This window comes from Gavialis gangeticus, unplaced genomic scaffold (assembly GCF_001723915.1).
Source record: "Gavialis gangeticus isolate Ggan-Ray unplaced genomic scaffold, GavGan_comp1, whole genome shotgun sequence".
Classification (NCBI taxonomy): domain Eukaryota; kingdom Metazoa; phylum Chordata; order Crocodylia; family Gavialidae; genus Gavialis; species Gavialis gangeticus.
In genome coordinates, this window is record NW_017729004.1 from 50668187 (window position 1) to 50680989 (window position 12803).

Here is a 12803-nt window from a genome sequence, read left to right on the forward strand (position 1 = left end):
TTGTTCTTCCAAAACCTAGCAACACCAGAACTGTTTCATTAAGAATTTTTTTCATTGTTGTAAAGTTGGGCCTAAAAAAGAAAAAGGTAAATAATAATAATAATAACAAAAAAGAACGACATGGAAATAAAGGGCATGACAAATTTAAAATATGCCCTGTCTTTAGAATCCTGGGCTTTCTGAAGTTGATGGGAATTTTGCCCGCGATTTCATAAGAGCAAGGATTTCACTCTTGAATGTTAATCAATTAATATTTTTCTTTTTTCCTTTTTCTTCACTTCTGAGCATCTGAGGCAGCAGGAGCACTCCAGTGATATTTTAGTTTTTGGACTCTGTGGGCAGCACAAGAGTTAGGATCTTTTTTCCCAAGATGGGCAATGTCTTTAGTAGTAGTTACATGGTTAAACAAACACCCTGTTTTGTTAACCTGGCATAGTGACTGCCCTTGTGATAACTGAAGTGCAGGGACTCCATTGAGTTAATACTGATAGTGACACTAAAGGGTAGAAGGAGGCTTTAAGTTGCCCTGTTCTCCTCCATCCACCCTGATGCTTAAAACCATTTTTTCTCTGACACTGAAAGAAAGCAAATCAAAAGGCTATTTTCTTAGTGGATGCTAATGCAGCTCCCTGGCCAGATGGCAGTGTGCTGACAAATGAAATAGCCATCCACATCCTCCAGCTGAGTACAGAGCATCTTAGCTGTAGCTATTGACCAATAAACACAAAACCTCATTTGATCTCAGAATCTGAAATCTAGTCTAATAGCACACGTCTGCTGCTGAAAGTGGTTAAGCCATGTATAGGACAGTATTTTCAATGATAGTGCATCTGTGTGCATCACACTTTTTTAGAAAACAGGGTAGATTGCACTTTATAGACTAACCAAAGTAGATCTGTAATAACCCCTTTGTCATGCATGCACTTTTAAAAACATGTACTTATTTTTTTCAAATAATTGTGCCCACAGCTTTGAAACACATTTTTTATGCAGAGTTTCAGTGCTGGTGATGCTGTTTCATCCCTAATGTTAGAACTGTCTTTCTAAGATTGACCTAAGGTCACTCACTTTGATTTCAAATTTCATTAATTCTACAACAAAGATATTTATTCAAACCTTTACAATACCTGCCTTTCGGGAGCCTAGATTACAACATAGGCTAAGTCCAGAACCTGTTTTAAGGTGGGGGTAGTGAGGTAGTATCCCAGAAATATTTTTCAATTTTACAAGGTTTTAATTTGAATCCTTGTTTGTAGTCATTCCCCTTCAAAAATAAACACTTAAATAATCAGAAAATACACAGATATTTGAATGTTTGTTTTCAGTTATCTCTGGGTTAAAACTTGGAGAGACTTCAAGAATTTCTAAATACCACTGCTTACTGAGGGCAGTAATTTAAATGCCAGTTACCCTGGGATGGCTAGCTCTTTAAAAAGCTAATCATTAGCTGGCAGTAGACAGATAATAGGCTGGTCATTAGCTGATCCCTAAGGAACTCTCTGCTGTAAAGAGAAGGGCAGTGTATTACTGCAAATGGAGGTAGGTTGACATTTTCTCTTCCATATCCTGCACATCCCCTACTTGGGGTGGGAGGAGATGCCGCCAAAGCCCCTTGCATGGGAGACCTCTGTGACATTTCAGTTGTCACCCATACCTTCCATCTCCTGAGCTCCCTAGACAACCTGGTGAGCACCGTTGCTGATGGTGTCCTGAAAGAAACCACCAAGAGGAGGATCTCTAGGCCACCGTCCAAGAATGACCTACCTGGCCACATTCCTGCGTGGGTTACTGGAGGGTGAATTTGGGTGAGATGGCAGGGACTTTGCCTTGATGCGGAGTGGAGCTGAGTCTTGAGAAGCACGTTGTCTGCTGTTGGACACTGTGAGAGGAGTGGCAGGCGCTGGGGGTTTTCCTGCTCCCAGCCCCATCTGCCAACTGAATCACCATCATCCCCTGAGTCAGGCTGTGCCTGGAGAGCTTCCTGAAAGACTGCCACATGGGCTGAGTACATCAGTGACCTGAAAGCAAAACCTGGCCAGGGTGAGGTAACCACTTTGTGCTTCACAGAAACTTTATGCCCTTTTCAGACTGGTGTTTCATCCATGGGGGCCTTCCATCTGCTTCTCACTCAATGGTACCATCTGCTACGACTACTGGGATAAGAGGTGCCAGAAGTGCAGCTAGGAGGGTAAGACCCTGCCCTACATCCTGTATAGCTTCAAGCCTCATGCAAGAGCATGGCAACTCCACCACAACACTGTATAGGACTATTTGATGAGGGCCATCTCAGCATCTGTCTTGACAGCTGCTGTGAGCCATGTTGTCCCAGGCTGTAACAGCCAGCAGCATGTGGACATTGTTGTAACAGAGGAGGACAACAAAAAGATCCTGATCGTTGACATGACCATTCTGTTTGAAAACCAACAGCAGACTTTCTCTGAAGCTTAAGAGTAAAAGCTGTTCAAGTACAGGCTACTGGCTGTTACCCTGAGGAAAAAGGGGTGCATTGTGATGGTGCAGGCACTGATCTTTGGGGCACTTAGAGCATGGGACTCAGGTAATAAAAGCATCCTGCGAGCCTGCAGAGTACCCTCCTGCTACTCAGAACTGATGAAGTGCCTTATGGTATCTGATATCTTCCTGGTTAAATGATAGCTTTGTAGAGCATATTACAGGCCATTGCTGGTATGAAGACCACCTGGCAGAAGCAAGAGCAAGGACAGTGCTGGCTAAAACCATTGTCTTAAAAATGGTTTACAACCTTTCAGCTCTGTACTGATGCAGTTACTGTGCATGGAGTCCTGTCTCTCTTCTCTCTATAGCGTCACATTGAAACTTTTTAACCACTCTACTCTGGGCTAACACAGGCTGCATGGCTAACTGCGTATCTTACCTTGTGTTAACATATACCAACTATGTACCCATGTAGTTACCATGCAAGAGGCCCTTTCAATTCTAAAAAGCCATGCAGTAATATTTTAAAATATTTGTTAGTACTATAACATAGGCAGTTCAGGATTGTGTAAGTAGTATCAAACTGATGGTAATATGTATAAGCACAGATGTTAGGGCATAACCTCACTCCTGTCAAAATGGTTAATTGTGTTACTTGATCCTGATGTTGAGTCTTCCTGAGAGTTCTTACAGAATATTATACTAATTTTTAATTACCAGAATCAATACATGGTCACCTCCTCCTTGTCCATGTTATCCTTGCAGGTCACAGTGGTGGGTCAACTGCAGGGAACTGCAAGGAGCAGCAGAGGATGGGGACACAGTGCCTGTGGTAGAAAACTTGCTCTGTACTACATTGGCAATAGCATGGAGAATGGTTACATTCATACTGGGAAGGCAAAGGAGTTGTTTTTATTTTCCACAATAGTATTAGTCAAAACTCTTGAAGCATAACTGGTCAGGGTGTTTGTGGCACTGGTTGGGAAAGGGCAGGATGTAAAAGTCACCAAAACAGAATTGTCAGTCATTGTCTTACTATGAAGAATTTTCTAGTAAGAGCCCTAGAAGTCAGACTGATCTGACTGACTAGTTTTAGTATTAGAGCAGGGGAAGACAAACATGGTGCTAATTTTCACTCTGTTTTACTAGATAATAGCATAACTACATTAAGGGAACTGAATCACTTCATCATCACCAGTGAGCTAGATCCTTGTCCAGTGTGGTTGATGAAGACCAAGAAAAAAGTTTGCATTGTTGATGGGGTATATTAATATTTCTTTGGGAAAGCAGGATGATACTGTGGTTGTCTTTAAATAGGAGGTAATTAGGCTTCCCCTTAAAAATAAAACAAAGCAAGCAAAACAATAAACCTCTTCCCACTGTTTACTGAAACGTAATGATACCTTTATGAAAAATATTAATAATCAAATGCCACCAAAAGATTTTCAAGAATATCTGAATTTCAGGATTTTCCTCAGTTTCTCTCAGTTTACAGATCTGGGTGGAACAGAGAGTGAGGGACAGAGCACTGATCTTTTTGAGTGTCTCTGTTAAGGGATGAATGCAGATATTCATGCTGATTTATAAGAGTGTTGCCAGCAGATTGAGGGAAGTGCTTCTTCCCCTCTATTTTGCACTGATGATGTCACATCTGGAGTCCTGTGTCCAGTTTTGGGCCCTGCACTTCAGAAAGGATGTAGACAAATTTAAGAGAGTCCAGTAGAGGGCTCTGAAAATGGTTAGGGGCCTGGGGCAAATGATTTATGAGAAGAGGCTGAGGGAAATGAGCTTATTTAGCCTGGAGAAGAGAAGACTGAAGGGGGATTTAAAAGTAGCCTTCAACTACCTGAAGGGTACAAAGAGGATGTAGCTAAACTGCTCTTAGTGGTTACAAATGACAGAAAAATGATCAATGGTCTCAGGTTGCAGAAAGGGCAGTTTAGGTTAGATATTAGGAAAAAGTTTCCCACGAGGAGCGTAGTAAAGTACTGGAACAGGTTACCGAGAGAGGTTGTGGACTTTCTGTTCTTGGAGGTTTTTAAGACCTGGCTAGACAGAGTCTTGGCTGGGATGATCTGGTTGGGGATGGTGCTGCTTTGAGCAGGGAGATGGACAAGATGATCTCCTGAAGTCCCTTCCAACTCTAATTTCTATGATTCTATGATTATGTTAGCTCTTTCAGTAGTCTGTGATGCTATATTAGGTATTCTGTTACATTAGTTCTTACATTATTATAACATTTTCCATCAAAGCACTTCAGTATTCCTTGCAAGCTGTGATGGTTTCAGACTCAACACTGTTGTAGGGCAAAGGAAGAAAACATTTCTAGCAAAAGAAGAGAAAATTTCTAGCCCAAGGTCACATGCTATCTATCCTTACTGAGTCTAGCCCAACTGTCCTGATTTATACCATTTATTTTTTAAGCAATATACCAGGGATCCCAAGGTTTACTGGTTCACGTACCACCACCATAAAAACATTTTTGAAGTGTATTGACGGAATTGAAACTCAAATTACTACCAGAGGTAGCACCGTAGTTTGGAAATTCCTGCACAAACTTTTCTTCCATTTGTACCATGTGTGGTGGCAGCCTTGCTGGAGGTCCTCTTTATCTTGTGAGACAGTCCAACAGGCAGCACTGAATAATTACTTTTCCTCCCTGGGCTTTCAAATGCTGAGTGCACACAGTTTCACTTTGACACATCCTCCTCCATTCTGTCTGTCTCTGTGATCATTAACTGTGATTGTGGCAAGCACTTGGTTCCTGATTTAAGAGAGTCTTGAAGGCAAGATCTATCATTTCCACAGATCATTATAACTAAGGACACATGGGTAACAGATATTTCCAGGTACACCTATACATTTACCCAGTCTTCTTTTGGCTTTCTGCATTGTCTCCAAGAATAAGAAGGGAGCCCATCATAAAATTGCCCCTTATATGTTGACATGTGAGGAAGAACATTCTACACTGGTAAAAAATACGGTTGGAGTCCGGTTATCTCAGTTCTAACGGAATTTATGTGACCTTTGGTAAATAAGCAAATTGAATTGATTGAATTAATAAAATAGAACCTTTTCATCCAAGATATGCTCTTTCTAGAAAACTTTTGTAAGATTGCTTTCAGCTATTTCTGTTTTTATTCTAGATTTGTAGATGGAAAGCATATTTCTGTCCACAGATTTGTTATGGTATAATTTTACTGAAGAATTATGAAAACGCTTGGAGTACAATCATGGAACATTTTATTTGATTCTCATTAAGGAGATCAAAACACTCTTTTGAGCCATATAATTTATGCAGCTCAGATATTTTGAATGAAAAATGACTTTCCTGGTTACATAGATTTCATTTTGTCGAATAAGTAAGCCTCAGGCACCATTGCGGATATATATTCCACTACTTTTTATGAGGCTAAAGCAGTCTTGACTAATTACCAAAATTCCTTCCAGAACTAATCAAAATTCCATTTGGCTCCATCCGTCTCTTCTAGTATTATTCACATACCACATGCCTGTCCCAGAAATACCTTCAACAAAAAGTGTATTGGAAAGATATTTATGATAAGCTGTTTCAAAAATTCATTTAGCTCAGTGGTGCCCAACCTTTCAGTCCCGTAGGTGAATGAGTGGTGTGAAGTCAGTCCACAGGCAAGATATGGTCTGTAGGCCTGATCCAGCACACAGAGCCAGTTCAGCACGTGGCCCCAACTCTGTGTGCTGCATCAGGCTCTGGTCCTGGCCCCACATGCTGGAATGGCCCTGCCAGATCAGAGTTTTTGGCCCAAACACCAGATTGAACCCCAACCTCATACATTGGTCAGGCTGTGGCCCTGGTCCTATGCACAAGATAGCTCCTGGCTGAGACCCTGGCCCTATCGCCAGCCCTATACCAGTGATGGATTGGGCCCTGTGCCAGATTACACGCATCGCCCTAGCTGCATGAGCAGGGCCATGCTGTCTGGCTGGCAGAGCTTGGACATTTGGTGGTCGGGGAGCAGTGACAGTGTTAATTGACACTACTTTCCTGCTGCCAAATTTCTGGTTGTGTGGTCAGCTCTGTGGGTCAGACAACATGGCTTTGCAGACTGAGTCTGGCCCATGGGCTAGAGGTCAAGCACCAGTGATTTAGCTGATTATTTGTTTGGGTGTTAACTCCTCACTGTTTTTTTTCTTTTTTACTATTTATTGCATGAAGGCTCTGAAGCCCTACACACAACTGGGCCCTGTATTATGCCAAGTAATGTACAAATGAAAAAAAAAGATGATTCCTGTCCATAGTATCTTCGCTAATTAAAAAAAGATGCCACTAGTGGGTATAATAAAAAAACTGGAAAGAATAGAACAGTGGAAGTGAGACAAACAGTAACAAGAGCATGCCCTTATATTGGGCAGACATGCACACAGCTAGTTTTAATCCATTCCATTTTATTCTTTTCATAAACTGCAAGATTATAAACAAGATTAATAGCAGTAGTTTCTACTGAATGTGTATCTACCTTGTGTAATGTGACCATTTCCTGTAGACATCCAATGGAGAACTTGTTGTGGATAGGGTAGCTTTACACAGTATTTTGGTGAGCATGCTTCATGCATAAAGGGCATCACAATGGAAAACAGAGGTTCTTGTGACTGAAACTGGTAGGCAGTGGGGGCTGCCATTGTCAAAGGAGTAGAGGAAATAAGAGATGGTGTAAAATACAAGAACAAATAGGCATAAAAATGAAGTATAGGTTCAAACTTTTTCATAAGGGTACTCTGCATGAAAAGAAGCGAGTCTTCAATCTATCTAATTACATATTAAGTAGTTCTACAGCAGTAACCATCCTAGGAACTGAGGCCTACCTTCAAATATATGGTACAGACTGTTTTAAGGTCTATACCGGGTGGGCAAAATACGGTCTGCAGGCCAGATCTGGCCCACAAGGCCATTCTATCCGGACCATGGGCCCTTAAAGAATTGAGAAAATTAATGTTTCTCTGCCCTTGGTTCCTGTCAAAAATGACAGAAACCAAGGGCAGTAGGACCCAGGGGAAGCCCAGTGGGCTCCCACAACAGCAGGGCCCGCCCAGCTGCACCCCTCAGCCAGAATCTCCAGCAGGGTCTTTTGGTCTGGGACCACATGGCTGTCCCATGCCAGAACCTCAGGTAAGTGGGAAGGTTGGGGGGAAGGGTAGGGGAGAACCCCGGCAGGGAAGGAGCCCGGGGAAAAGTGGCCCAGGGAAAAGCTAAGCATGGGGGGGGAAGTGGCCCCTTGCCCACCCCATGTCTGGTGCCCCGTGCTGCAGCCACTCGCAACCTGCGTGGGGCTGCCAGGGCCTGCTCCAGACAGCCCCGCACAGGCTGCGAGTGGCTGCAACAGGGAGCGCCGGCCACGGGGCGGGGGAAGGGCTGCTTTTCCCTGCCCGTGCTCAACTTTTCCCCGGGCTCCTTCCCTGCTCCTTCCCAGCATGGAGGAAAGTGGCCCCTCCCCACCCTGCGGCTGGTGCTTCCTGCTGCAGCTGCTCGCAGCCCATGTGGGGCTGTCCTGAGCAGGCATGGGCAGTCCCAGGCAGGCTGCAAGTGGCTGCAGTGTGGGGTGCTGGCCACGGGGTGGGTGAGGAGCCACTTTTCCCCCCCCGCACTCAGCACCACCTTGTAACCTGGCTCCACTGCCAGCCTGAGCCCTGCACGGCTACAGGCTTGCCCGTCGGGGCTGCATGTGGCAACAGCAGCTGCGGCCCCCCTGCTTGCAGCGCTGGGCAGTATTTGCCACTGCCGTCTGTGGGCTGCCCAGCATGCACTCTGGGCAGGGAGCAGCAGCCAAGACTGCCTCGTGCAGCACATGGGAGGGCTGCAGCTGCTGCTGCTGTGCACAGCCCTGACAGCCGAGGCCAGAGCCGGGTTACAAGCTGGTGCCAAGCGCAGGGAAAAGTGGCCCTTCACTTTGCTCAGCACCAGCTTCTTCCCTGCTGGCGAGCAGGGGGTCAAGGCTGTGCACTGCCCCCAACTGTACTGCGGGGCTGGGGGGCACTGGGAGTGAGCAGGTGCGGGAGCCAGTGGGAGCACGGGGCCTGCACCAGTGTTCCGGGGCCAGTGTCGGCAGGGCCCAGAGCAGGGTGGTAGGAGCTCAGGGTCCCGGCCGGCAGGGGCTCTGTGGAGCCAGGCCAGCTCTCCCCTCTCCCTGCTGGTACAGCCCAGCCCAGCTCCACAGACCCCTGCTAGCCTGTGCCCTGCTTTGGCCCCACCGGTGCTGGCCCTGGACATGGGACCAATGTCTTGGGACCAAAGACATTGGGACATTGGTCCCAAGATGGTGACCAGGGGGCGGGGCACCTGTCAAGGGGTGGGGCTACCCATGTGGCCCTCGGCAGCCTGCCAAAACTGGGTAAGCGGCCCTCCACCTGAAATAATTGCCCGCCCCGGTCTATATCATGATATCAAGTCTTTGAGTAAGGCAATAAAATATTAAGAAGATTTCTGCAGTGGACTAATGATTTTATATGCTCAGCCTGAGATTGGCTTTATTTCTAAAAAGTGCTCCAGTGTTCTCGAAAACAGGTTCCTGTAAGGCATCTTAAGTCAGCTCCCCAGAAAACTGAGCCATCCCAGATCATTAGTCTTTTAAAAAAAAAATCTCAATTTGGATGATCCCATAAAAAAAAAGAAAACCAAACCAAGGGAGAGTTCCTTTCCAAGCTATATAAAAGCTACTAATGTTTTCTATTTTCACTGAATTTATTGTTTATGAAACAATGTTTTGCAGGGTAGAATCTGAGTGCATTTAATTTGACATGTTAAGGACTTTCAGCTTTTCCTCAAACTTTCACTCAAGTCATTGCCTGCTTGTGAAAATGAAAAGTTATTATGCATTCCCCTGTGATAAATGCTCATAAATATTCCCATGTCTGGTTGTATAGGGGTGGGAGCCCCTCATTGTCACCAAAAATGAGTATGTGTGTATGTAGTTAAGTATTATAGTTTTATATTTTAGTTTTAAGTATTATAGAGCCATGGCAAGACCCCTCTGCTGAAGCAGGAGAATTTAGCTGACATAGAACAGACCTGGGTAAGTTAATTAGTTAACTTTTAAGTTAATAATTAATAGTTACTAAGTTAATAATTAATAACTTAATAATTAATAGGAATTAATAATAACGATTAATTCTAGTGGGAGTAGAGTTTTAGCTTGGTTTAGGGACCCAGTTCTGATTTTCACTGACTTCAGTGGGTATTTTGTTGAGTAACAGCTGTAGGATTCAGCTCCTATTTGTTGATCTGCATCCATTATTTACGAGAAGGAAAGGGCAAGTATTATGTTTCATTGCTCTCCTCTCTCATTTGATTATACACTCAGTTTCCTTTCAGTTCAGCACACTAGGTATGTTTATGACTCATTCTTTTTTAATTGTTTTCTGTTTTTCTTTTTCTGCAGCAGTTTTCCTTTCTCTTGATGCTGAGTGACAGTGAACTTTAGGCACCAAGATGACAGGCTTGGCAACATAATCACTGCAATACCATGACATGCATGTGATGCTGTAGGACATGGTAGTTTCATATTCTCTGTTTTCAATTGCAGGGAGGAGAGCATTGCTATTACCAGGGCCAAATTCGAGGAAATCCTGAATCGTTTGTTGCATTGTCGACATGCCATGGACTTCAGTAAGTTTTCCCAAGTTATTCTTTTAATGGGATGTGCATATATGTATATGTATAATATACGTATATTACACATGCACACACACATGTGTTGCTTGAATACCATTTTTGTGTTTAACCACTTAAAAAGATATTTTGTTCTTTTCTATTTACTGTGGTAAGTAACGTGTTATGTTTGCTTTATCATGACTTATTTTATAAAAGAAAACTATGTCAGTGATTTGTGTTTTTGCTTGCCTTTCATTCACAAAGACACTAGCCATAGAGATTTACATGCAGAGCTGGTGCTTAAGATATATAACAAATTGTCTGTAAATCTGAATGATAAGATGAGATCCTAGACAGTAAATTAAATTTTTGCATCATTTTAATAGTAAGTACCATAATGTTGTATTTAATAGCACTTTCCATCTGAGGATCTCACTGAGATAAACTATTGGGGATTTTTAGTATGCTTTTGGACCTGTTTTAAAGATCAGATTTTCAGAGGAATTAAGTAACCACAACCTTTCTTGATTTCATTAGGAATTACAAATTCTCAGAAGCTCCAATACTGAGGCTGTGGCAACAGTCTACAAATAGCCACATTCAAAAACATTACTATAAGCTGCTCTTTCCCCTTCAGTTTTGCCAAAGGGCAGGACTTTTATATGATGGGGATCTTCACTGATATGATTATTTTTCATCTCCAACCATTCTTTAATTTCTGTATGACATTTTGAAATATATTATCAGATTTCATATTGTTTCAGTTAAATTTGTTGATTTTTTTAAAGTTTGGTATCATTGCACTAATCATCTGATTTCATTATTTTATCTTCTTTGAAATCAAGATTTAGGAATGAGGAACAGCTCAACCTAGGAGCCATAGCATATTAGTGCATTCATAGTTTAGGGTGTTAACATCAAGACTTCCATTAACAATGAAACATTAGGTCTTGGATTGTAGGTCCAAACTCCTGGTAAATTCCTGGGGACCTAGGCAGAAAAGGGAAAAGAGATTGCGAATGTTTCTTTATGCCCTTTCTTTGGTTCTTCAGGTATTAAGTTTGTGCATTCTAAAGCAATTACATGATCAGGGTGATAACAAGTTGTTACTTCTCTCCCCCCCATTTTTTTTTGTTTATTCCATTTTTGAGCCTCACTTCTAGTCTTTTACTGAGGGATCTTAAAGCAGATAAATATACAAGCAGCTAAGATCAACAGTGAATCATCTTCCACAGAATGTATGATGTAAATTATATTGAACAGGCTGGCAGGTTCCAGGACCCTGTATGAGAATGCAGTGTTTTTTAGAGTTGTGTTAAGCTCAGATGCTATGATGCTGCATCATCATCATAGTTAGCTCTTACATTGTGATTTTCCTCAGTGGAGCTCAGATGCCTAATAAGTACTTCAGATTCACGCTAGTGAATGCATCTTAATAGCTCCAACCAGTGTCTGTCTGTTGCAAAGGAAACTAGAGATTGTTATCAGTTAGTGAAGACTGTAGGGCTGGAGCTGTTCTTGAGTAGACTTGGGAGGAATAACACTGGAAAAGATGCGTTTAATGGAACAACAAGCTCTGTGCTCTTTGTCCAGGCAAGTGTTAATGCAAGCATTTTCCTTTTCTTCAGCTGTCACCCAGGACCCTAGCAGCAGCAGCTGTATTATTGATGTGATGGTCAGATGTGAGACTGGTGTCAGAATTGTTTATATAACCTTATCTTGTGATTTCTATAGGTGTTTATGTCTGTAGTAGTTTTAGAGGTGTCTGTCTCTGATCAGTTAAATTAAGAAGGTAGCGGAGCTGAATGAGAGAATTTTCATAGTCCTTTATTTTTTTTCTTTCTCAGTGATTGTATCAATCAGAGATACAATTTTACAATCTTCACACCAAATTACCCAAGATTTCTTTTTTTTTTGTTTACTTGTTTTGGATGTACAGTAGCAACAGTCTTCAGTTAGGTAATACAGAGATTCAAAAGCAAAACATAGCCTTTTGAAAAAGTCACACGTGTTGTTAGGATTACTTTTGTCCGTATATCTTTGCTTGCTCCCTGTTGGGTTTGTTTTTCTTACAATTGTTCAAAAACACATGGAAATGGGTGTGAAGTACATCACTATTTTCATTTTGTTTCTCTTATTGCAGTCAAATGATGTAAGAGTCTGTTTGTCTGTCTGTCTTGGTAATCTGAGAATATAGAAATATGGAAAAATATAGGTGTCTTTTAACAGTATAAGCTTAATGCATATTCTCCTTATGCATTTTTTTTTATCATAGGTTTTTTTAAAGGAGATGTGTGTTTTCTCTATGTGATGGACAACAAAAGGCACCTGGATGCTTAATCGCACATCCCAGTGTTGCGGGGCACTCCTGCGCCCCGCTCCTAAGGAGACTCAACCCTGGGAGGGGGAGAAGTGTAGCAGGACACTGGGGTGCCTGCTACTAGTAATAGTGGTGTGGGCTTAGCTGCCGAGCTTCAGGGCCGCCCAGGTGAGGGTTGCTAGAGCAACTGATTGAGTCAGCTGACCGCCAGGGGGCAGGGCCGGGCTTTTATAAACAGCCCAGGCCGGAGCCTAGCTAGTTAGTTACCTTCTGGCTGCCAGAGGAGCAAGAGCTCTGCAGTGGAATTGAGCTGGGTGGAGCAGACTGATAGACCCAGCAGCTGCCTCATGTTACAGGGTAGAGAGAACTCTGACCGGGAGGCTGGGCAGGAGAAGCCTGTGGGAC

General features: G+C 42.9%; 1 protein-coding gene across 1 annotated transcript in view; it reads left to right on the forward strand.

Moving 5' to 3' along the window:
- ADAM22 (ADAM metallopeptidase domain 22) overlaps positions 1 to 12803 on the forward strand; it is a gene marked incomplete at its 5' end in the record, with an annotated part of 236452 nt that overhangs the window by 129903 nt on the left and 93746 nt on the right. Inside the window, one exon of the mRNA XM_019508374.1 lies at positions 10011 to 10093. Coding sequence (XP_019363919.1) covers positions 10011 to 10093 — 83 coding nt within the window. The remainder of the gene's footprint in view (positions 1 to 10010; positions 10094 to 12803) is intronic.